This window comes from Gossypium hirsutum, chromosome A09, assembly GCF_007990345.1.
Source record: "Gossypium hirsutum isolate 1008001.06 chromosome A09, Gossypium_hirsutum_v2.1, whole genome shotgun sequence".
NCBI lineage: Eukaryota > Viridiplantae > Streptophyta > Magnoliopsida > Malvales > Malvaceae > Gossypium > Gossypium hirsutum.
Window position 1 is genome coordinate 54,202,214 of NC_053432.1, and position 26,065 is coordinate 54,228,278.

Genomic DNA, 26,065 nt, shown 5'->3' on the forward strand with positions numbered 1-26,065 from the left:
CGTATGAAGTAATTGAAAGAATTGGACCAGTAGCTTATCGGTTAGCATTGCCATCTGAACTACAGAGGATGCATGATGTTTTCCACGTATCTATGCTACGTCGGTATCATTCGGATCCCTCACATATAATTTCACCGACAAAAATTGAACTACGACCAGATATGACTTACGAAGAAGAACCGATTAAGATTTTAGCTCGAGAGGTAAAGCAACTAAGAAATAAAAGTGTCGCTCTCGTGAAAGTATTATGGCAAAAGCACGGGGTAGAAGAGATTACATGGGAACCTGAGGAAACTATGAGAAACCAATACTCAGACCTGTTTACTGGTAAGATTTTCGAGGACGAAAATCCTTAAAAGGGGGGAGAGTTGTAATATCCCGAATTAGGGCCTAATCGGAATAGTGGTTTCGTGACCACAAATCCTAGATAGAAATAATTATTTTATAATTATTTTTTTGTTTATGATATGATTGCATGATTGTGTGAAAATTTCGTGATGAAATCCTATGCCTAAAGTGCTTAAATTGAAATTAGGGACTAAATCGAATAATTTGCAAAACTTGCATTCTAGGAGTTTTTAGTATAAAATTGCTTTGGAATATCAATGAGGAGGTCTTAAATAGCAATTTGGCCAATTTCTATGTCTATGGACAAAATTGGATATGGATGGAATTTTTAGAAAGTTTAGTAGTAAGGGCATTTTGGTCATTTGCATATTAAATGAAATAAAATGGGAAAAATAACACAAAATCATCATCTTCTCCATATTGTTGCTGCCGAATTTTACCTCCCCATAGCTAGGGTTTCTTCAACTTTCAAGCTTCATAGTAAGTGATTTCATGCCCCGTTTTTAATGATTTTTATGTTTTTGAAATCCCGGTAGCTCAAATTAACTTATGCTAGCAATAATTCTACCTAGGGTTCATATTTGGAAAAATACCCATACGTGAAATTTGTGTATTTTGGTGTTTTATGAAAGAATATGAGGTTTTAATTTATGTTAGACAACTTGTGCTACTCGGTTTTAAGCGAAAACGAGTAAAACGGCTTAATCGGTAAAAATACCTAATAGTCATAAGTACATGTTAGGGTGAGAATTTGATGTTGTCATAGAAGGGAAAAATGATCAGCATGTCATAAAACATAAGAATAAGGGATGAAGTATAATTCCCAAGCCTAGGGGCAAAAGTATAATTATGTAAAAGTTTAGGGGTAAAAATGTAATTTTGCCAAAGTTCATATTAAATTCTGTTTTGATGAATATATGTATTAAATAAGATTAATTTGGTATTATAGATCAAGAGAAACGAGATTCAAGTGGCGATCGAGGGAAAAACAAAGTTTACGAATAACAGGCTCGATTGCTAATAATTTTGTATCGAGATAAGTTCATGTGTAAATGTAGTAACATAATTGTCATTTTGAGAAATTTAATGTTGTTTATATGATATGATGCTTATTATTATCATGAAATGTTATGTTTTGTGGTTATTGTTGAATAATATGTAATTATGTGAATTACTTGATGAGTATGAACTATCACCGAGTATCGGTTCCGATATTCCGTGGAAGACGGCAAAGATGTGAGATCAAGGAAAAAGCCCGTTTGAACCTTAGGAATAGATTAGAATACAAGTGACATGTCACTAGGATACTTGAGTTCCGAACTCGTTGAGTTGACTCCGAGTTCGTGAGATGTAACTAGGCATCCGAACTTGTTGAGTTGAGTCCGAGTTCACTTATGGATGCGAATGCCCGAGCTCATTGAGTTGAGTCCGAGTTCACTTATGGGCGGGTTACATGGTAGCTTGGCTACATAAGTTCTGCAGGCTATTGAGTTTGTCTAGCTGCGGGTATGGCACTTACGTTCATGAAATCCGCATATTCGAATTATATTCCATGTGTTCACTGGGTGAATTTAAGTGAATGAGAAGAATGCCTAAAATGAAGGTGACATATTGGTAAGTGTGGTGAATGAGAAAATTTGACAGGTATGTGCTTAAATCCTAGGGTTGAGAACTTGGTATGATGAAATCGTAGAAAGATATTAAATGCAAATGAAACATGAATGTCTTGGTGTTGTTTATGCAAATGATGTTTTATGTGGAATTTCATGATTATGTTACTTGCTATTTGCATGTGAACTTACTAAGCATTTATGCTTACTCCCTCCTTTTCATTCATTGTAGTTGTTGACAAGCCGGCTTGAGAATCGGGATAGGTCGAAGATTCGTCCACACTATCCGAAGGCCTAAATTGGTAAAATGGCTTGTGTGTTTTGAATGTGGCATGTATGGCAAAATACTCACTTTGTGTAAATGATCTTATGATATGGCTATGGTTTGGAAAGAAAAGGGTTTGTAAATGATTAGCCATTGGAATGGCCAATCTAAGTCATATTTGATGTTATGTATGTTTAAAATGCTATTTAGTCCATGAAAATCTATAGTAAAGTAAAATTTGCCATAAAACAGAATCTGACAGCAGCAGTGATGTAAATTTGAAAAATCACTAAAAATAGTAGAAATAGAATTAAATGATGAGTAAGTTATTAAATTGAAGCTTGATGAGCTTATTTTCATATGGATGGAACAAAACTGGTATATGAGTTATATTTTGTGAGATATTTAAGTTTTGGTGGAACAGGGTCAGAGTGATCTCTGTATCCCTTGTTCTGACTTTAAAAATTCACTATAAATAGTACAAAAATAATTAGGAGTTTTATATTACATGTATGAAATCCTTATTGAGTCTAGTTTTATAAGAAACAAACGGCATAGTCATTGAAACTCTGTACAGGGAGATATCTGATTTGTAATACACAGGGGTCAGAGTAGTCGAACCCTGAAACAGGGGAAACTTTAACTAATAACTTGACCAAAAATTCTAGAAAAAAATAATTAAATAGATATATGAGTCTAGTTTCAGGAAAAATTTACGGAATTGGATTTCGAGTTTCGAAACTCCAGATATGAATTTTTAAACGACTGTAACACAGTTGGCCAGCTTGTCTGGAAATTTTAAAAATAAATTGTTTGAGCTGTTAAATTGATGAATTAAGTTTAGTAACACCTCAAGCTCGACTCTGGCGATCGTCTCGGGCTTGAGGGCGTTACAAGGTTATTAATTTGGGAGCCACTAATCATGTTTGTGTTTCTTTGCAGGGGTTCGAGGAGACGAAAGATCTTAGAGATAAAAACTTATTGTTGCGGACCAGGAATAGGACAAGTGTGACAGTTGAAGCAGTGGAAGATGTACATCTTTATTTTTATAACTTTAGGAAGATTATTTTAAGAGACATTTTCTATGTACCAAGTTTCAAAAGAAACTTAATTTTCGTTACATGTTTAGATAAAGATGGCTTAACCGTGACTTTTAATAATGGAATTGAAATATTTAGAAATAACAATCGTATCTGTATTGGATGGATGTCAAATAATCTCTATTTTATCAAACCAAAAATGCACACACCGCTTGAGATTGAAATATCGAATAAAAGACTTAAAAAAATTTCACTTTAATGAGACGTACCTTTGGCATTTGAGACTTAGTCATACTAATCGAGAAAGAATCACTAGACTTGTGAAAGACGGTATCTTAAGTTTGTTTAAAGAAGTTGATCTTCCACAATGTGAATCTTGCTTGGAATGTAAGATGACTAAGCAATCTTTTAATGCAAAAGAAACGAGGGTCGGAAAACCCCTAGAACTTGTGCACACAAACATATGTGGCCCTATGAATGTTAGTGAAAGAGATAGTTATGAGTATTATGTAACTTTTTTTATGACTATTCTAGATATGGGTATGTATACCTGATGCACCACAAGAGTGAAACGTTTGATAAATTCAAAGAGTTTCGTGCGGAAGTGGAGAAACAACTAGGTTTAACCATGAAGGCACTTCGATTTGATTGAGGTGGGGAATATTTATCTGATGAGTTCTTAAGGTATCTCATAAAGAATGGGATTCTATCCCAGTTAACCGTGTCAGACACTCTACAATAGAATGGCATGGCAGAAAGAAGAAATCTAATGTTGTTAGACATGGTACGTTCGATTTTAAGTTATTCGAAGTTGCCAATTTTTTTTGGGGATACGTTGTACAAATAGCTTGTTATATTTTGAATGATGTGCTAGCTAAGACAGGATCGAAAACCTCATACGAATTGTGGCATGGCAGGAATCCAAATCTTAATTATTTTAGGATTTGGGGATGCCCAACCCACGTATTGGATAAAGATGCAAAGAAGTTGGACTCACTGATAGAATTTTGCATGTTTGTAAGATATCCAAAAGAAATAAAGGGTGGTTTGTTTTATAACCCGAAAGAGCAAATTGTTATAGTCTCAACTCATGCTACTTTCCTTAAAGAAAGTTACATGAATGAATTCAAACCTCGAAGTAAAAAGGTACTCGAGGAGCTTTTGGGAAATATACAAAACCCCACGGAAATGATTCTAGAACCAACTCTTAATAGTAGGCTTGCAAATGATCAGCACCATAGGGAGCCTCATTGCAATGGGAGGGTCTCTCGTAGGCCTGAATTCTTCCAATATGGAAGAAATGTTTTTAACACTTGGTCTGTTGAACAGGAAGATGATAACCCACTCACATATGATGAAGCAATGCAGAGTGTTGATTCCAAGCTCTAGGAAATAGCTATGAAAGCTAAAATGGCTCTATGTATTCCAACTCAGTGTGGGAACTTGTAGACTTACCGAAAGGAATAAAACCCATAGAGTGTAAGTGGATTTGCAAGAGGAAAACGAATATGGATGGAAAAGTGGAAACTTATAAGGCCATACTTATAGTAAAAGTTTATTATCAAAAAGAAGGCACCGATTACGGAGAAACCTTCTCTTTGGTTGTCATGCTCAAGCCAATTTGCATATTATTATCCATTACGACGGCTCTTGATTACGAGATCTGGAGAATGGATATCAAGACAGCATTTGTGAACGACTATCTTGAAGAGAGCATTTACTCGATGCAACCCACTGGATATATAGCTAAAGGAAATTGCTTTGATCCATATATAGAATTAAGCAAATGTCTCGCTCATGGAATGAAAGATTCGATCAAATGATGAAAACTTTTAAATTTGAGCAAAACTTAGATAAACCTTGCGCTTATAAACATTTAGGGATGGAAATATGGTTTTTCTCGTTCTATATATCAATGATATTCTACTCTTTGGGAATGATGTAGGGACATTGTCATCGGTTAAACTATAGTTAACCCAACAGTTTAGCATGGACTTGGGAGAAGCTAATTTTGTTCTAGGAATTCGAATCCTAAAGGATTGAATGAACAAAGTGATAACACTGTCTCAGGCTTCATACATAGACAATATATTGGAGCATTATGCAATGATTGATTCAGAGAAGGAAAATCAACCCTTCATATCGAGATTCTATCTCTCTTTAGATGATTGTCCTAAAATAGCAGAAGAAAGAGAGAACATAGGAAAGGTTCATTACGCTTCGATAGTAGGAAGTCTCTTGTATGCTATGCTATGCACACGTCCAGATAACTATTTTGTAGTGGGGTTGGTAAGTTGATATCAAGCGAATCCAGGCACTGGTAAGCAGTTAAGCATATACTCAAATATTTACGGAGAACGAGGGATTATATGCTTGTGTATTTCGGAGGAGTAGCATCGGCTACATTGGTTTTCTGCTTCTCTTTCTCGTTGATTTCAATGACCCTCTTAATTTTATTCTGAAGTTTATAACATTCAACTTTGATGTGACCCTTCTTTTTACAATAACCACATTCCTTGTCACAGTTTCTTGACTTAGATATCACCCTTGATTTTCTCTGACCTAAATCTTTAAATTGTTGCCTTCCTCTAGCAACCAAACCAAGACTTGCTCATCTAACTTGTTCTTCATGCCTAACTCGTTTTTGAGTTTATCCTACTTAAAAGATTTCCTTTCACGTCCTCAAATAAGAGTCTCTCTTTACCGTAAATCAGGGTTTCCCTGAAAGTTTTGTATGAAGGGGGCAAAGAACAAAGCAATTAACATAATTTGATCTTCATCATCTATGTTGGCCTTGACATTTTTTAGGTCATTAAGGAGAGTGACAAATTATTGATGTAAGCCCTAACAGACTCACCTTCTACCATACAGAATGTATATAATCATTGTTTCAATACCAAGCGATTTGCGCAGGACTTTTTCATATAAAGGGCTTCAAATTTCCTCCATAAGGCTGCTATTGTCTTCTCCGTAAGTACATCTTGCAATACATTGTTAGTGAGGCACAACTGAATTGTTGGCAGTGTCTTCTTATCAAGTTCCTCCCACTCTGTTTGATTCGCATCTATGGCATTTTGCCTTACAACGACCTTTTTTAGACCATTCTGAACCAGAATTGTTGTCATCCGAACTTGCTACAAGCTGAAATTTGTAGTCCCATCAAACTTCTTGATATCGTACCTCATTTCCATCTCTGAACAGGTTGAATACGAAAATCGAATCGAGCTCTGATACTAATTTGTTGGGACGAACCCAAATTATGTAGCAAACACAAACAAAAACCAAGAAAATTAGACAAAAATATTTATGTGGAAAAACCCCTCCGAAGAGGATAAAAAATCATGGGCAAAGAAAAAATCACTAAAACAGAAAAAATCGAAAAATGGGAGTTCAAAATGGAGAAACAAATAAACCATGAACCCGAAATATTAAGATTTCCCGAAATTCTCACAAACTCTCGCTTAATTTTGTTATTGTTATTCTAAACTATCTAGGGTTGCTAAGAAGCCTATTTATAGGCTGAAATTCATGTACAAATATGACTAAAACATCTCTAAAATAATTAGAGTTAGACTGGGAAAATATAACAAAGTTTAACTAGGAGAAAAAAACCCAATTAAGTGAGGATCATGTCATGACATGGTATTCTGTCTCTTCAGGACGCCTTTCATCGTGTCGTCGAGCGTGGTGAATCTTCTCATTATGATGTCTGTGTCATGTCGTCAGAACATCGACTCTTTCTCGTTCCGACATCAACCATATTTTATCTGAAATACAAGGTAAACTCTAAACAACTACAATTGTTTCCTATTTACCATTATTTATAATTTCTAAACTTATTGTTCCATTCCATTTAAATTATCTTTTAACTATTAAGTATTCAGAAAAACAAATACAATATATGCTATACAACGATCAAAAAATTAGTGTTGCTACTTACGTAGTCACAATGCCAGATGTCGAATGATAATTAAAAACTACGCATTTCTCGATAATATATTTTTTATATGTTTGTAATGAATTCAATTAAAACACTATCTTAAATTTCATGCAACATATTGCATAGTAACATAATAATTGATTTATCCCTAATTTATATTAATTTATATAATACATAATATTAAAGTAGAGTAGCTGCAAGTGTAACTTCTAATTCATCATAAGTTAACTTGACAATAATTTAATTGTAAAATTATTAAAATATCTTTATTTTAAAGGTAATTAATATTATAAAAATATTTTTATTTTTTATATTTTTATATAATTTTTAAACTATTAAATGTGGAATTAAATTATTAAAGCACAAATGAACTAAAACTAGGACAATAATCAAAATGTTACTGCATAAGCATTCTATGAACTGATTAACTGAACTAAAACTTATATATGACAACAACTTATGGTGGGATTTGAAATTCTAAACATTTAACTACATATGGTAGTTATCGAACCAAGGCACTTAAGACTAAGAGTCTCTACTTTCGCCAACTACGACAAGGCCTCATTGTTAATTAAAACTTTTGTTTTTTTTTAATATTATGTAATAATAGTTAAATTTCAGTTTTGATTTTTTTATTATTCTCAAGTTTGAGATTTAACCTTGATGCTTTAATTTTTTTACATAATTTGATACTTCAATTTTTATAATGTCATTAGTTTGTCTAATACTTTATTCTGATTAAAATATTAATATCAATTTTTAAAAATTATCAACACCATTAAAATTCTTTGTTAAATTCAAATAGATTATAAAGTCATTTTTTCTTTACATGATTACTAGTTGATTTTTTTTTATTTTAAAATGCCAACCAACATATTTAAGTGAAGAAATTTTAAAATGTCAACAATTAGACCTGAATTTTTAAATTAAACTAAATTCTTAAAAATAAAAGATGAAAATTAATTAAAATATATGAAAATATAAAATTTTTATTATACAATTTAGCCCAAAATATAATTATAAATACAAATATAATCCTACCAACTATAAAGTAGAGTCCATTTAATACAATGAACAACGGATGAAAAACTGAAAAATTGAACAAAAACTCACACAAAACATTGACTTAAAATGAAAAACAAACCTAATCATTACAATTAGGGACTCAAATCTAATCTGGGCCCAACCTTTTGTGAACAATTACGGACTCGAATCTAACCCGGGCCCAACCTTTTGTGAAGAATATGAATCTCACTGGGTATTTAGATACAATTATAGTGTATCTTATCTCAAATTCTACAACGTGGCTAATTAATAAGTAATGAGCACATGCTTATTGCCTCTAAGTACTGGTCCACTTTCACTTCCTTCCAAAATTTTTTTGGCTCTCATTTTTGTCTTAAAACTTCATATTTCATATTTCTAACTCCACTTTCTGTCCATATTTTTCTTATAACAAAAAGTTTATCTACATTTCAAGTTTTCTTTTTTCTAATAAATTTTAGTTTGTTTCTCTTTTCGGCCCTCTCACCAAGAAAAAAGTGAAGCAAAGATGATCCATCTTTGTCAGTTTCAAAGCCCTCAGCCATGGTGGTTGTCTCCAACAATTTCCAAGTTCACTCAACCATCCTCTTCTACTAGGTACTTTTGTATCTTTTTCTTTGCTCTGAACATGAGTTATTGAAGTTGGGTTTCATTGAATTTCTGGTAATAATGCATTACTGCTCGTCTTATGAACTTAAAACACTCCATTTTTTAAACCCTAAACTTACTTCAATTAGTTCATTCAATTGTCCTTAAGTAGGAAGTGGGCTGAATTTTAGTTCAATTGGTTTGTATCCAGTTATCCTCCCCAAACTTAGTTTAATTGATTCAGACAAACCCTATTTTTTTCTTTAATTCTTCAATGTTAATGGACTAATTCTCTATATAATTATGTATGCTGTTATAGGTTTGGTTTTTGTTGGGGGTGGTGGTGGCGTGCCTTTATGAGTTTTTGGTCTGCCAAGTTTGCTAACTCTCCGAAACATTGACATTATATATAACATGTTCTATGATGCTCAAACTCTTCAATTTTATGAATATATTTGACTGTTGTACGCTTTTACACCTTAAAGACTGCTCTAAGGGCACTCATTATCGAAACCCGAATAATAACATTACAGTTTTCTAAAGTACGTATATCACAGTAGCATGCATTATAGTTAAACCGAAGTACTCATGTCCTCCACATGGCCAGACACAAATATGGATATGACTCTCAAAGGACTCTTCAAATACATGGAAAACTTAGAAAATTAAATATACTTTTGTTGGACACATCCATACTCGGGACTACACACCAACCCAAGTAACATAGCAAGTTTTTTTACTGTTGCACTTTCTAAAAGCTACAAAATGGTTGACCAGTTCTTGTAGCATGGCTGTGCTGGTTCTGCAAGTAGTGGATTCGAGGTTAAAACCGTTCCATCATAGACAAAATTGGTTTTTCTTCCCTTGTCTTTTTGCCTGATCAATTGGATAATTATTTAGCTTATCCAACATAGCATGTGGTCTGAAGTTTTGCTCTTTCTTTTTCAGTTTATGTAGTTGCCTTTTCTTTTTTCTTTTTGTAGAACACACGGGATTAGAGGCTCGAAGAATATGATATTTTTCCGGAAATCAGTACTATGCAGTTTTTGGTTGAACAATTCTTCATCTAACAATGTGCATAAATTTGTAAACGGTAGAGGTGAGTCCAAGCCATCTGCATCAAGAGTTTGTCAAACTGATGGTTGTGCTTGGTCTTTATCTTTTGATGTTAACTGTGGAACTTTTATTGTTCTAATCACCCTTTGTTGAAGATCTATCACATAGGTGAATCATTAAATTTGGAATTTCGGATTTTTATGTCAAAGGAGTATGCATAACATTTGTGGTCGGTTGGTAATTGTGCAAGCTAATCCTAGCTTGTTAGTGTTCGATAAGCTTATGTTTTACAGGCTCATAATTACACTTCTAGTTGTGTTTTCTAGTTTACATTTATGCCTATTTGCCTCACGTTTTGTTCCTTCGGAAAGTTAAAAGATCATTTTTCGCTTTCCGTAAGAATCATGATAGCTTTTCTCTTACAGGAAAATGGGAAGTTACTTGTAGAAAAGAAACATATAATTCAGAGTGCAGTTCAAATAACTCGAATGTCAAATTCTTTAGGATGGACTTACTGGATGGTTCTCAAGTAAGGATTAAATCTCGGATTCTAAAAGTGTTTATATGAATATGCTTTCTTGATGTTGTAAATAGATGTGTTCTATCAATTTGTTGCAATGACTTAGAGTTATTATATATTTTTCTTTTCCATTCTTTGAATATCTTCTGTATTAATAGATAGTTTTCATTATGAACGTTGCATGCATCTACCAGTGGATTGTTTGTTTTCTGAACGTTGCATGCATCTACCAGTTGATTGTTTGTTTTCTGTCTTTCTTTATTTTCCGGAGTGGAGCCAAGTGGAGCAATTTCTGGTACATGCTACCATAACATGACTCTGGTTTGGTTTCGAAAGTGTCTTCCTCTATCCATCCATAATGATAATCCTCTTAAGTAAATAAAGGTGAAACAAAAGAGGAAAAACCCAATCAAGGAAGGTAGTTTGGTTTAAGGCAACTTGTTCTGGACTTGATCAGATATGAGCTTAACCATGCACAATGACCCCTGTTGTTCAATAAACTAGTGACGGACTAGCCACCCTACATGTGAAACTGATGGAATCATGCAACATGAGCATGTCTTGGAAGGTCATATTTCCATACCTATTGTCAAATATGTGTTCGACATGGATGTTGAACAAAAGTCCTTCAAGCAAAATGAAGAGTTAGAGCAACATACTTGGAAGGAAAAAAACAAATCAGGGTAACTTGTTCAACTATGGATTATGGATGTAAATCAGAGAAAACCAAAAGCAAGGAGATCTTTCTTGCCACATAAGATCTTTCTTCCCAAGAAAACGACTAAAGAAGTCTTCCAACATTTATTGCTATTGGACTTCTTATTATAATGCAATCTTGCTATTTACGGAATCATGTGGTGATGCTCGAAATTACCTTGTTCATTTGGCTGCTGTCATTGTAGTGGAAGCTTGCACTAGTAAACATTCATTTATGGAATTATTTACAGAAAATGAATATTGAAGTCTCTGTTGACATTATTTATTACAATATTCCGTACATCTTACAATAATGCAATTTTGCTATTTACTGAATTATTTGGTAATGTTCAAAATTACCTTGTGCATTTGGCTGCTGTCATTGAGTAGAAGCTTGCACTAGTAACTGTTCATTTACAGAAATATTTCTACATTACCATTATTTGACTCATAGAACTTGCTGCTTTCTCATTCGTTTTCGATTCTTGGATGGTATAGCCATGACTTTACAACTTTTAATGGCCAAATTTTCTTGATTGTCATCACTGCAGCTGCAGGGTCATCAAGCTAAACCGATCAGGACTTTGTCGGCATTTTTCTTACTGAGATTAATCCAAATAGATTTTGCCAACACATTAATAAAGATGGTCCAAGACTTATTTCCACATCTATTTCGGAATTTGGCTGTTAGAAGCTTACCTCTTGCATGCATATCTAATTCCTTGAATAAGCCGACGCCTCTTAACTTGAACATGTCCTTACCTTCGGTTCAAGATATTAGGTGGAATTTTTCTCGGATACTGTATTTATTCAACATTCAACTGGACAAAAATATTTCTACGTAAGTAAAATTTATCATCCTAGATATTTTTTGGGTTTCATTTGCATTCATGGTGCTTTTTGTTGTTTCCAATGATCAATTTCTATGGCCAGTGGCCAGACTTAGTAATAAGGCACTATTATTGACCAAAAGTCTGATGGTGATCGGTGCAAAACTGCCTATTCTACAGTTAAGAATGATCAGTTTATGCAACATTACTTGGACATTGGTCATGTGTAGGTGACCCTCCTTAGCTATCTCACTCAAATTTGGGTGTAACTGTTGGACGTGGGTATGTTCAGTTTTTTCAACACCGGAGACATGGTGTTAGGAGATTGTCAATTTAAGCTGTAGTATGATGTTTGATTATTAATTATGACTGAGTAGTAATAAACAAAGTATGCTTCAAAGCCAATATTGACTGAATAGTAATAAATTATGCCAAGCAACCAATCTTGATTCCGTGCTGCTCGAACTTGGGTGTAAGTGTCAGATACCTTAAAATTTTCTATTCTTTTCCTGTGTATTTGGAGAGTTATAGAAAGGTTACGTTTTCATCCTCATCTGGATATGTATCTGACATGGGTGTCGGACTTGGGTAAGAGTCGAAACAACATAGCTTTTGTTCCCATCTCGATCCACATGGACTTATAGTTCAGAATTTATGTTATAAGATTGAGTAATTCATTTGTTTCCAACTTTTTGTAGGTTTCTTTTGGCTCTCCTTGTAGCATGCTTTTCATTCGTTGTTGTAGGTGGAATCCTCTTCTTCAGGTTTAGGTAATGTACAATTAATCTTGATTTTTTAAATATTATTTTATATATAATTGTAGCATGTTATGGCAAATGCAATGTTAGGGTTTCTGAAGTTTTATTATGTTTAATTTTGCTGCAATAACTTCTGTACTTCAGACTATGTTCGATTTTAGCCTCTCATTCAGTTTTATAATCTGATCACTACTAAAGAGAAACAAAAGAATAAAAGGAAATTATACCTGTTATATTGTAATATTGTTTGTCTTGACATGGTACTTGAAACTCCTATAGAGGAATTTTTTTTTTTTGTGTGTGTGTGTGAAAATCATGCTAAAGGCAAGGTCAGTCAGGTTTTTTTATTACAATTTTTGGGGTTGAGGAGAGGTGTATTGAGATAAAATCTGCTCACCATGTCTCGGAATATTTACTAAAATGCTCATTTAATTTTTTATGCATATTATTTTATATATTTTACTTATAGCATCTAAGTCTTGTAAGACAACATATAATTGGTCTTGGATTGTTAAATTAGTATAACACAAAGTATTATCAAAATTTTGGGGTGGAGCGGCATAATACAGATTTTTTCTTTCTGGAGTCGGGGTTTGAGGGATAAAGTGTTAAATAAAATAAGTTTTGGGACAATTTAGGTATATATACATAAAAACTGGGTTGTTAGAGGCGAGCCAAAAACACCCCGTCTGTCTCCATCCCTGCTTGAAACCAAGAATTTCTTCTACCATTGTGACATCTTCTATTCATTTTAACTTCAATATATCTTGAATTTATCAAATTTATAAGAATATGTGTGAAAGGTTGTATAATTGTAAGTATTTTTTGTGGTGAATGTTGTAATTAAGTTGTTTCTCATTGATTCGGCATCAGACTGTTCATCATTTTCCAACATTGTTGTATGTTCTAGCTGCCAATTTGCAACTCCATCATGGAAAATAGCTACAATGCTACTTTTGTTTGCTAATCTGGTAGCTATGGCTTGAAAACCACAGGGGTAAATCACAATCTCTCGAGGATTGCTGCTGGGAGGCGTGGTCATGCCTTATTTCATCTTCATCCCATTTAAGAGTATGTGATCCATTATGAATCTAATCACTTGGTTGCTTTAAGATATGATCAAATATGTTTTGCCTGCATGATTACAAAATTGAATTCGAAAAACATATTCATGTATTGAACTACAGCTAAGAACACGAACCGAACGTATTATTGGCTTCGTTCTTGCTATATGGGGGATATTATTTTACTCTCGGCTGTTAAGCACAATGACAGAACAATTCCGAGTAAGCACTTTGTCTATTGCAATTTTTACCTTCACGTCTTTTGTTTTTGTTTTTTTGAGTGCTTGTATTATTTACTTAAGCTCATGGCATTTTGATTTCGGGCAATAGAACAACATGCAAAAACTCCGGGAAGGTGCACAAGTGCAAGTTTTGGAGAATGATCATATCATCATTTGTGGTGTAAACAGCCGTCTGGCTTTCATACTACAGCAGCTAAATAATTATCACAAATTTGCCGTGCGTTTAGGTACTGCTACAGCCAGGTAAACTGTTATGCTGCTGCCTATGATACTCAGACTCAGGTCTGAGTGTCTGATACAACTATATGTCCGGCATGGGTAGTTTTATTTTTTTATAAAATATTCCATTTATTTGGAGAGTCGTTGGAAGGTCATATCTTGATACTTATGTCCAAAGATTTGTTAAACACGAGTACTTTAAAAAAATGAAGAGTTGGAGCGACATAGACTGCCACTTTTGTTGTGTGTTTGTGTAATTATCGGTTTCTACTTGTATAATGCTCTCATAGGAGGCAAAGAATTCTTCTTTTGGCGGATGTTCCGAGGAAGCAAATAGACAAGCTGGCGGACAACATTGCCAAGGATCTTATTCATATTGATATCCTTTCAAAGAGGTATAGGAATGATATCCACTTTCCCCCTAATTTACAAACCCCAACTAGTTTCCCTTTTATAGTCATTCCTAGTCCCAGATAAAAATTTAGCTGTCATATCTTTTAACTTCAAGCGAATTACTCACTTCTTTGCTAAATCTGTTAACTTTTGATCCCTTCTGGTTTTCACGAGATAAATAAAATTTCTAGTTGGCATTAAGCTTCCATATTTTAAATATTAGTTCTACTTGTGCAGTTGTAGCCTTAGTTTGACGAAATCATTTGAAAGAGCAGCAGCTAATAAGGCACGCGCCATTATCATTCTTGCGACAAAAGGAAATCAGTAATACATCTATCAACTTAAATGAAATTCTTTTGATGATCGTCTCTTGTTAGTGTTACAATATGTCATTTCCTATTACTCCAAGATTATTTTAACTCTTGAATGCTGCATGATGCAAAGTTTAGCCTTTTTTACCCGATAATTTGTTTAGCCAAAATTTACTTAATAGTATTAGTTGTCAGATTACTAGTAGTTTCTAAAATCAAACCTACACTGCAGTGATTGACCCTTAAACTCGGACTTGAGGGTTTGGAACTACGTTACACAGACTTGGACTTGTCAGATATGTTCAATTTTTCTAAATTTGAATGTATTTGAAGACTCTCTCTTCTTTTTTTTTTTTTTTTTGGGGGGGGGGTGGGATATTCCCATACCTATGTCTGGATATGCAACAGATACAGGTACTTAAAAAAAAAAAAATTTAGACTCGGAGGAACATAGGCTTTAAAAGCTATGAATGCTGGAAAAGTTGCACACTGCATTGAGGAATGAAGTTAAGATAACAGCTGTAGCAGAAGCTATTAAGCTCTGCTATGCTAGTTTCTAGCAGATTCTTTTGCATGTTTGTTTCTAATTAGTGCATAATACAGATGACCTTCTTCAGGGGAAATTTAGTGACTACGGTTCCTTAACTGATTAGGTATGGAGTTGATACAGATGCGTTTCTCTCTGTACTAGCACTTCAACCTATTCCCAAGATGGAATCCATTCCAGCGATTGTCGAGGTCTGCACATTTGCATCACCATAGGATCAAAATATTATTCTACTAAGATAAATCGAGTTTAATTTGGCAAAATTTTCCCCTGATGCAGGTTTCGAATTCCAATACATGTGAGCTCTTGAAGTCAATCTCTGGACTGAACGTAGAGCCAGTGGAAAATGTTTCTTCTAAACTATTTGTTCAATGTTCTCGGCAAAAGGGGCTCATAAAGATCTACAGGCACTTGCTTAATTACCAAAGTATGATATGAGTTCTTGTTGAGAACTTCTATTTTCCTAATGTCCGAAAGACAATTAAAGTTTAAATATTAAAATTCCCTGTTTATTGCTGCTTTTAAATAATTTGGGATGGTTGTAAATCTAGATACCTTTTAAAACTAGGTAGTTCTTATTCTTGGTCAATAAAACCGTATGAGTGTTGGATAGATAATGTGACCAAGATGGGGTATGTGCAATATTTAAGTCTTTTCTTGTCTCTGGAGGGTCATATCTATGTGCCCATGTTTAAAAATGTATCAGACAATGTGTCAAATACGGATACTTAAAAACCAATAGAGTCGGAAGAACATAGGCTTGACCTACAAAATGTCACCACTTCTAATAGTTTCTTCCCTTAGGGTCTTTTCTATCGGTAAATGAAACTCTATGGGTCCATTTCTTGTTCTTGTCGTAGATTACTACTCGAAAAATAATTTTATCATGATATTGCAGAAAATGTATTCAGTCTTCACCATTTTCCAAGTCTAACCGGGTTGACATATAGACAAATACGACAAGGGTTTCAAGAGGTAATGCTAAAACTCGGTATTTGTTGGTATGAAGAACTTCCATGCTATTGTCTTATGTTGGTTTCTTTTCAGGCAGTTGTTTGTGGTCTTTATCGGAATGGTAGGATATACTTCCACCCTGGAGATGATGAAGTTCTTCAGGAAATGGACAAAGTATGTAGACTATATGACTTTTCAAACTTCCATCTTGATATGTAACTTTTTTAAGCTAGTTCCATTATTCGGCATCATAAAATGTTATTGTACAAAAAATGTCAAGTTCTTGGGGACACTATTTAGAAGAGGAAATAACCATTTTAATTCGAGAATATCTTGCTTGCTACACGTATATTGACTTTTCTAGCAAACCTATTGATAGTTTGAGTCTTGTAAACTTGAGTAAATCATTCAAAGTTTTCCATACTTATGAATGTATGCAACTATAGATAGTCTCACGAACTACTTGTGTCCTAAGTTGCTCTGGCTTTTCCTTTTTCTTTGAAGTACCTTGTGTCTGACACCTAGTCTGAGGCTTATCTTGACATGGGTATGAAGATATGATCTTTCAATAACCCTCCAAATACACGCCCATCATGGAAAAAATGAACATACCTTTGTCCGACACATATCCGGGTCCAAGTAATGTAGCTTGTGTCCATTTCTTAACTTGGAGTAGTAATACAAGTACTTACAAAGTTTTTGTTTGGAAAAAATTGCTTTACCGAAATTTCAGGTCCATGCATCCTTCCTAATGCATTTCTCTTTTATTCATGCAGGTATTGTTAATTGCCCCTATTAACAGGACGGCAAAACAACAACTTGTAACCAACATGCAAAAAGTTTCAGAAGTTTCGAGAAATAATGTAGAGACCCCAACTCATGCTTTAGAATTGCGAAAAGAACGAATGTTAAATATTGTGAAACGTACCAAGAAACGAGGATCAAAGGTATGTTTCCCGAAGAGATAAGTTCCATAACTGATAGCATCTATTAAATGCTCCAAAAGACCAGTTATATGTTCTTTTGGTTTCGACGTAGGCATCAGACCAAAGTCTGGGGCCCAAAGAATGCATACTTTTGCTGGGGTGGCGACCAGATGTTGTTCAAATGATTGAAGAGTACGATAATTATCTCGGACTGGGAAGCATTGTGGTATGCTTTTATCTTCTTTTTCAGATTTTAAGCTACACGATTTCATAGTATCTTGTCTTGGAATTGGATGCTTTTTCTTCTTCCTGACATGTTATTTCTTCGACCTTAACACTTGATGAAAAACAACTCCGATACATTTGCATCAGTTAAGTTTTAGATAATTCGTGTCGATACGCAATTTACAGGAAATATTATCAGACGTACCGTTAGAAGAAAGGAAGAAGGCAAGCTCCATGTCTGGTCAAAGAAAACTAAAAAATGTCGAGGTTATCCATAGGGTACGATCTTGTTCAGTCAATCATGTTGAACTTCTCAAGGTTTCTGCCTAATCTATTGTTTCATTTTTGTGCACTGCAGATCGGGAACCCAATGAACTATGATAACTTAGAGGAAACCATAATGGATATACAAAATTCTCGCAAGAAAGGGGGTCATATTCCTTTTTCTATTCTTGTGATTTCCGATAGAGAATGGCTTCTCGGAGGTAATAATCTATGTTACTCAGGTTCATTTTTCTTAAAGTATGGGATATGATCTTAAAGAAAAAATTGAACATATTTGTGTCAGACATGTACTCATATCTGACACTCCCGCTGATGTCTGAGTAACAGAAGTAATGGTAACTGATAGAGATTGGTAACTAAATCTTCCGGCTAAGTATTTTTCTTTTCAGATCCATCAAGGGCAGACAAGCAATCTGCATACTCACTTCTTCTTGCAGAAAACATTTGCAACAAACTTGGAGTGACGGTGCGTTTCGTTCGATATAATGATAATGCCATTGTCGTGAACTTTTGATTTCTGAGTTAAGTATTAAGAGGATTGATTGTTCGCCAGGTGCAAAATCTAGTTGCGGAGATTGGCGACTCAAAATTGGGCAAACAAGTAACACATTTAAGCGAGTTATGAATTTCTTATAATATGATCATTGATTTTTTAAGGTTTTGCACATATGGTTGATATCCCTCCTTACCCGCAGATTACAAGATTCAAACCAACCTTGACGTATATCGCAGCAGAGGAAGTGATGAGTCTTGTAACAGCTCAAGGTCTCAAAGTTATATTTCTATAGCAGTATTTTACATTCAATGTGTTGTCTTAAGAAATGACTCTGTTTTGTGCATTGCAGTGGCCGAACACAGCGAACTGAATGAGGTTTGGAAGGACATTTTGAATGCTGAAGGCGATGAAATATACATAAAGGTATCAAGTTCGGATCATGTTTGATATGGGGATATTCAATTTTTTTTCTAAGTCCTATTTGGAAGATCTTTGAAAGGTTTTATTCTTACATTCATGTCCGAATATATATCGGGTATTGGTACTTCAAGAAAAACTAAAAGTTGGAGTAACTCCTATTTTGTCGGTGAGGCACTGGAATCCTGTTACCCTTTTAGGCTAGTTACTCAGACTTTTCATTGTTTTTAAGTATTTGTGTTTGAGATTTATAATTGAGACATATTTGGACATGGATATGGTATTATGATCCTCCAAATATATGAAAACTTCAAAAAGAAACAGAGTATACTTGTTTTGGGATCGGGGTAACGCATCTTACTTGTCAGTATAGTGATGGAATCACCTTTTTCGTGTGGTAATCCAGCATTTCTTGATGTCTCAGGTTACTTAACTATGTTTCTTGACAGGATATTGGCCTCTACATGAAAGAAGGGGAGAACCCGTCCTTCACGGAGCTATCGGAAAGGGCATGTTTGCGGCAAGAAGTTGCCATCGGATATATAAAGAACAACAAGAAGGTACAGTACACATCTACTCGGCTATGTTAATCTAGACTTGAGATCAGTGTCTGATACTACGTTCTAAACAAGACACCTGAGCTCACAAGCTACTTAGGTATGATTTGAAAGAAAGACAAAAAGTTAAACTCAGATCAATCATTGTCGATTCTAACTCGAGGTTGAGCAGTTGAGTGAGCTGAATTCAAGTATCTAATGCTTGACTCCAGTAGCTTGTGAGCTTAATTGAGTTTTTTTCATTCTTATTTGAAAAAAAACTCGGGTAGAACTCGATCTCAATTGTAAAAAATCGAGTTTGATGTCGAGCATAGATACGAATACTTTTAAGAAAAATAAAAAAGTCCGACTAACACAGCTGCAAACCCAGATTTTTTTTAGTAGCTAATACATGATTTTGTTACAAATGCAGGTCATAAATCCAAATCCTAAAACAGAACCTTTGTCCTTTGAAATGACGGATTCGTTAATAGTGATATCGGAGCTTGAAGGAGAGCAACCTATTGTTGTTTAAACTTTACCCATTTTGTTGTTTAAAATTTCATTAGTTCATTTATTTCCAATCAATTTTATGGTGTCGGCTTCATAACTCTTTGCATGGCTGAGTTGAATAGGAGATGGACAGAAATTAGCCAAAAGGTAAGTATTTTGAAAATTCATGCTCTACCCAGTCGAGAATTGGACACTTTTCTGAACTGAATCGGCATATCCATTCGGAATAAGGGTTGGATTAGTTGACCTAAAAATCGGTTGAACCAGTTGATTTGGTAGTCTTTAGTTTTCAAATATTTTTTAATAATTTATCTAATTGAACTGGATGGATCGGTCAAATCGATTGAATTAGGAACTTGTGGTTTAATCAATTCGACCACTGATTCAATTGAGAAAACCTTGTAAGAGCTGATATTTATCAGTTCAATTGTTAAAAATAGAAAAGGTTGGTTTATGTTAATTTTATTATGATAATCAAGTTCTTAGATTTGAATTTTTAATTATTTTGGGTGTTTAGAATTCTAATTCTGTAGATATGTTAGTAGGCTAGTGTAATTATATTGTAATTTTTTATATTATATTTGTTAGTATAAATTGTAGTTATAAAATTGTATAATTTTAAATTTTAAAAGGATATTAATTATTATAAAAGTTATTACGAATACTTGGGAGAAAAAAGTATGTAAATATATATATTACATGGTCCAAACAAGTATTTAAAAATACAATTAATAAAACAAATTAACATTGTAAGTAATTTTATCTAATTACTCTAATTTTTTGAGTTATTTTTCTCTAGTATTAAATATATATTTGTTATCAGCCATTAGAATTAGGTGGGATAACAAAGGTTTTTTCTATTTTAACTAGTGGTCAAGGGTATGATCTTTGTCTTAGGTATTGAGAAATTTTAAAATTCATGATCAATATCTATTTCTTTAATATAAAAAATTTATTATTTTAAATGAGATTAATAAAAATAACATGTATTATATTTCTAAAAATATATATTTTAAAAATAAAATACTATTATTATAGTGTAAAATTAACTTTTTAAAATTACATTATGTATGGAATGTTTTGAAAAATTTTAGGGTAATTAAATTTGAATATAATTATTTATAATTTTTTATATAATTACTTTAGTTCTCATTTTTATATAAATATTGAAATGTAATTGAAATACTTAAATTGTAATTAATTCAATAAAACTCACTAATTACTGTGATTATCCCAATACTAAAAAAGAAAATTGTAATGTTTAGCTTCATTTGGAGGAAGTAGTGAACAGAGTTAACCAAGTACTCCCGATGGCTTCTTCTCACATGTCTATGTCTAGGAAAACTGATTTTTTTTTTCATGCTGGATTTTAGTCTTTTGATAATGGTGCAAAGAAGATGATGAAGAAGATGTCGATACCATTTTTTTTATTTGAAAAATGGGAGTCGACTTAAAAACAAAAATAGAGTCACCACTTATTTTTTTTTGAGGTGTGATCGGATCATCTTGAGATTGATCATTTTAATAAAACATTTTGATTTATTAAAACAATGATTTTGGGTCTATGAAATTCGAGAAAAAAGGGTTTGGGAGTCGGGTATGTACGAGGAAGGGTTAATACCCTCGTAACGCCCAAAATTGGTACCAATTGATTAATTAATGTCCTATTGTCTAAAATTTAAAAAAATATTTTGAAATACAATTACTTTTAAAACATTTGAATAACTCAAATTGAACATTAAAAATCTCTTGTTTCGAAGGAATATAATATTACATCCAGCACGGTAGGACATGATTCTTTAAACCTTCGAAACCACGATCAATTCTTGATTTCTAAAAACTCATACATTTGAAAATTACAAAAGGATATTCGATTATTTGGTCCAACGAAAAACCGAAACCCAACACGTTAAAACACAATTTCTCGGATTTCTAAACATAGAACATTGCCTTTATTTTTTAGAAATCCTTATCTCGAGATACAAAATGTCATATCCAGTGAGTTAGGATACAACACCTCGAATTCCTGAAAATAAGCTTTTATTTGAAACTTATGCGTTTTGATTGAAAAAGGGGTACTCAGTTACTTAGATTCAACGAGAAAAATTAGAACCTAGTAAGTTAGGGCATAAACTTCTCAAAGATGCCAAATACCGAGTATTGCCTTATTTTGAAAACTTTTGAATAAAATGATTTTAAAACTTAAACGATATTAAAACACGACCTTTTAAGCGAATAAAATGTGATAGATTAATAATGTACAACGCAAAGTAATAATTCATAAACAAAATGTTATAATAATGAATCACAAATAACAAATAAATACAAAGAAGATCTAAAATAAAATATAAAACAATTCTAAGCAAATGATACATAAAAAGAATTTAAAATGGATGTTATAAAAACAATCTAAAGTATATAAAATAATTTTAAAAAAAATAGTATCCATTCAAGATAAAATAATATTATAAAACTCTTTAAAAATAATATAAAAACATTCAAAATATATAATGTGTAAAAAAAAAGTTTGAAATACATAACATATGAAAATATTAAAGTAAATAATGTATAAAAATTTGAAATGAGAGTTATATAAAAAGTTAAAATAGATAATAACAAAAAATGTAATACAAATAAATAAATAAATAGAATGTTAATAACAAAAGTAAAAAACATATATAAGAAAAATAATAATGAAAATAATATTAGTATATAAACAGAAATAAAAATATAATAAATAGAAATATAATAATAGTAGAAATATAAATGGATAAATAAAAATTAGATAAATAATAATAGTATTAGAATAACAAGATAAGTATAAATAGAAACATAATAATAATAATAGCAATAATATATTAAATTATTTAATTTGATAATAAAATAGCGAAAAAAAAGAAAGATTAAATCGAACCTTAAAGCAAAATTCTGAGGCAAATCAAAATTAAATAAAAGGAAATTGACCAATTTGAACATGCGAATAACAAGGAGGGACCAAAAGGGAAATAATCTCCACCCTCCAAAACGCACAGCTTCAAGGAGGACCAAAATGCAGTCAAAATAAATTTTAGGGCCAAAAAAAAATAAGAACTTAATTGTAAAACAATAAAAAACGAAAGAGCTAAAAGCAATTGGACGAATTTAGAAAAAATAAAGAAATTAAAATGAAATGGACAAAACTCCCACGTAATTGAAAGAGAAAAAAAAATAATTCAATTCCAATGGAAATAGGAAAAAAGAGAATAATTCAATTCCAAATTGAAGTAGGAATACAAAAGTCCTCCAAGTCTTTTTCATTCAAAGAACAAAATATCCCTATTTATATACACGAGGATTACTAAAAATAGCCTAAATAATTTAATAATAAAATAAAATAAAAACAAAACAAAAAAAAATCATATCTTCCTATTTTTAGCCTTTTACCAAGTCAACAAATTTTGAACTCCTTGGCTTTCTCCATCTTTTTGATTTGGCCACAATTTAATGATTGGCTTTCAATTTAGTCCTTTTTAGCTCGTTTTTGACCGATTGCATCCTTTGGCTTTATTTATTCGGTTATTATTTTTTGGGGGCCCAGGCCAAAATTAGCCTATTACAGACGAATTTTTAAAAAAAATTATATTTTTTGATTTTTTGAATTTTTATTTGTATATTTTGGATTTTTAAATAATTTTTATCTTGATATATTTTTAATTTTGTTAATTTTTGAAATTATAAATTTTTTATTTTTAGATTATGATGGGGTGCAATATTGCAATTACATGTCAAGACATCTTAACATTGTTATAAATTGTGAAGTTAAAAGGTCAAATTTTGTTTTATCTTTTTTTTTTTAAAAATAAAATAAATTGGAGTTTGTTTTTATAATTTTGAAATTATAATATTTAATTTTTTAAAAAATTTAAATTTATTAATGTGACATTAACAATGAAATGTGAAGGGTCAGTTTGTTTTAGATAGAATAGTAGGGCCAAATTGATTAAATATGTAAGATGAAAAACTAAATTTATTATTATACCTTACATATAAAACACGAAAATATACTTTTTTAATAGCATAATTTTAGTAAATATATTATTTTGCTCCATCTAACATATAGAGATTATTTTTTTTATATAGGAGACCAAGATACAATTTAAGATATATTATAAAAACTTTATTGATACTTTTACTTGTTATATAGGCTGTTTTTATTTGTTTTATTTGCGCTCATGTTATCTTTGGAGGCAAAATAGAGCTCGTCTTGAAAACAAAATTGAAGTAAATATCACACTTATTTGAAGGTAAAGCAGAACTTGAGTACATTGCTTAAGTGATATTATACTTGTAAGACTGTTGTTTAAGGATTAATTTGGTATTGCTGGTTGAGAAGTGTTTTTAAAAAACGTTTTCAAAAGAGTGTTGTGAAAAATGTGATTTGTTGATTTAAGGTATTGGATATTATTATTAAAATTATAGTGAAAAATTCAAATGTTCATGATGTCAGTTTTAAATGCTTTTTAATAATTAATAAACTATTCGTAAATTTAAGTATACATAGAAATATTTTAAAATTTTAAATATACATTAAATATTTAAATCTAATATATATTCTATTGTTGGGTTTTTTTTCGAACATTAAAATTTAACTTTGTTGACACAATTCAGTTAATGACACCTGAATGCACCCACTGTTGTCACGTGGCAATAGTAAGTATGTTGTTATTAATAGCATATTTTCAAAAATTTTAGGCTACTATTATTGTTGAATTTAATTGGCTCCATAATTACTTTTATGGGAACTTTATCAGCAAATTTTCAGTTAAATAGTGATATCGTTCTGCCAAATGATATTATTATTCAAATCCTTTGATTTATTTGGCAATTTTTGGTTAATTTTTAGCTTTCCTTTAATTATATTCAACTATTCGATTACATTATTTCTAGATAATATTTGAAAAGTTATCTAATAATTAAATTTAGGAGTAATTAATTAGTAATTACGTACTGTGGTATGTTTGGGTAATCATTGTAATTGATAAGTCTCACTGAATTAAGTGTAATTTGAGCACCTAATTACACTTTTCAATTCTTAAACGAAAGAGTGAGAATTTGAGTAATTACACAAACAATTACATTCAAACCAATTTTTTTTAAAAAACTATTTTTATACAACTTATAAAAATTATATTCTAAGCATGAACATGTATAAGTATTTAGGATGATTATGAAAAAAATTTTATTATATTATAAATCCTAAAAAATATATGTTATAAAAAATAATTTATTTATTTTATAAAGTTATAACAAAAAAATTGTATTATCTAAAGCTTAAAAAATCTAAATTTATGACAAAAACATTATTATAAAAAATAATTTATATGTTATAAAAGTGTTAGAATATATTTATTTATAAAAAGTTATGGTCATGGACATAACTTATTTATGTGTCCATGTTATATATTATGAAAATAATATACTTACTTAAAAAAATTTATAGTTTTTTTTAAGCTTAATGATAAATTTAGTCACTAACATCTGCATGTTTTGTCAAAATTTTCATGATTGTATTTTTTAGCCTTTTTTGGCCAAACTTTGTTTTTTTTAATCTATTTTTTCTAACATGCTTAATGAATAAATTCAAGGTTTCAATATTTCTTTTCTTTTAATAGGTTTCAATTTTTCATACGTTTTTTTACTAAAAAGCTTTTCTACTGAGTTAATTTTTTTAGATAATTACGTTTATTTTCTTTAAATTAAGAATTATTTTTTTAATTTAATGTATTATTTATTTGTTTTATTTTTCCACATGTAATTATGTTATCGGGTTATCTAAGTAATAAATTACATCTCATTAAAAATATTCCATATATAAAAATCCACGTCATCCCCGTTAACTTTTTAACAGTACATTCATTAAATCTGTTAGAAAAAACAGATTAAAAAAAGAACAAAGGTTGATGGCAAAAAAAGACTCAAAAATATAACTAGGGTCATTTTAACAAAACATGCAAACGCTAATGGTCAAATTTGTCAGTAAGCCTTTTTTAAAAAAGTTATGAAAAAAATTGTATTATTTGTAAGAAGTGTTATGAAAGTTTTGGACAATTTATAAAATATTTTTTATAAAAATTATATGTTATATATTATTTTTTACTTAATTTACATATTATAAAAAGGGACTTAACCTAATATAAGTTTTTCTCCAAATTAAGCTTTTATAATTAAAGCTATAGATTATTTGGACTATGAACTCAAATTTT

General features: G+C 31.6%; 1 protein-coding gene across 3 annotated transcripts; it reads left to right on the plus strand.

Annotated features, from left to right (window-relative positions):
* Positions 1-8,575: 8,575 nt before the first annotated feature.
* Positions 8,576-20,283, plus strand: LOC107888891 (putative ion channel POLLUX-like 2). Of its 3 annotated transcripts, none has more exons than XM_016813150.2 (24): positions 8,576-8,844; positions 9,819-9,934; positions 10,317-10,420; positions 11,659-11,948; positions 12,636-12,707; positions 13,691-13,766; positions 13,883-13,981; positions 14,090-14,244; positions 14,511-14,615; positions 14,851-14,937; positions 15,578-15,662; positions 15,751-15,898; positions 16,370-16,446; positions 16,519-16,599; positions 17,202-17,372; positions 17,464-17,577; positions 17,763-17,855; positions 17,935-18,061; positions 18,251-18,327; positions 18,415-18,480; positions 18,557-18,626; positions 18,707-18,780; positions 19,224-19,334; positions 19,744-20,283. In XM_016813150.2, exons 1-24 carry the CDS (start codon positions 8,756-8,758, stop codon positions 19,843-19,845), a joined length of 2,589 nt encoding a protein of 862 aa, XP_016668639.1. In that variant the 5' UTR covers positions 8,576-8,755; the 3' UTR covers positions 19,846-20,283. The 3 variants fall into 3 exon arrangements, with proteins under 3 accessions (XP_016668639.1, XP_016668640.1, XP_040933753.1); XM_016813151.2 differs by having other exon boundaries at positions 18,415-18,462; XM_041077819.1 differs by lacking the exons at positions 19,224-19,334; positions 19,744-20,283 and having other exon boundaries at positions 18,415-18,479; positions 18,707-18,781.
* Positions 20,284-26,065: the final 5,782 nt, after the last annotated feature.

What these genes read in the sequence shown, in the direction of transcription:
- LOC107888891 (XM_016813150.2), top strand. Translation starts at nt 8,756, where the DNA reads ATGATCCATCTTTGTCAGTTTCAAAGCCCTCAGCCATGGTGGTTGTCT. An exon ending in CATCTTCATCCCATTTAAGA is followed by an intron (nt 13,767 to 13,882) that starts GTATGTGATCCA and finishes ATTGAACTACAG; the next exon opens with CTAAGAACACGAACCGAACG. An exon ending in ATTGATATCCTTTCAAAGAG is followed by an intron (nt 14,616 to 14,850) that starts GTATAGGAATGA and finishes CTACTTGTGCAG; the next exon opens with TTGTAGCCTTAGTTTGACGA.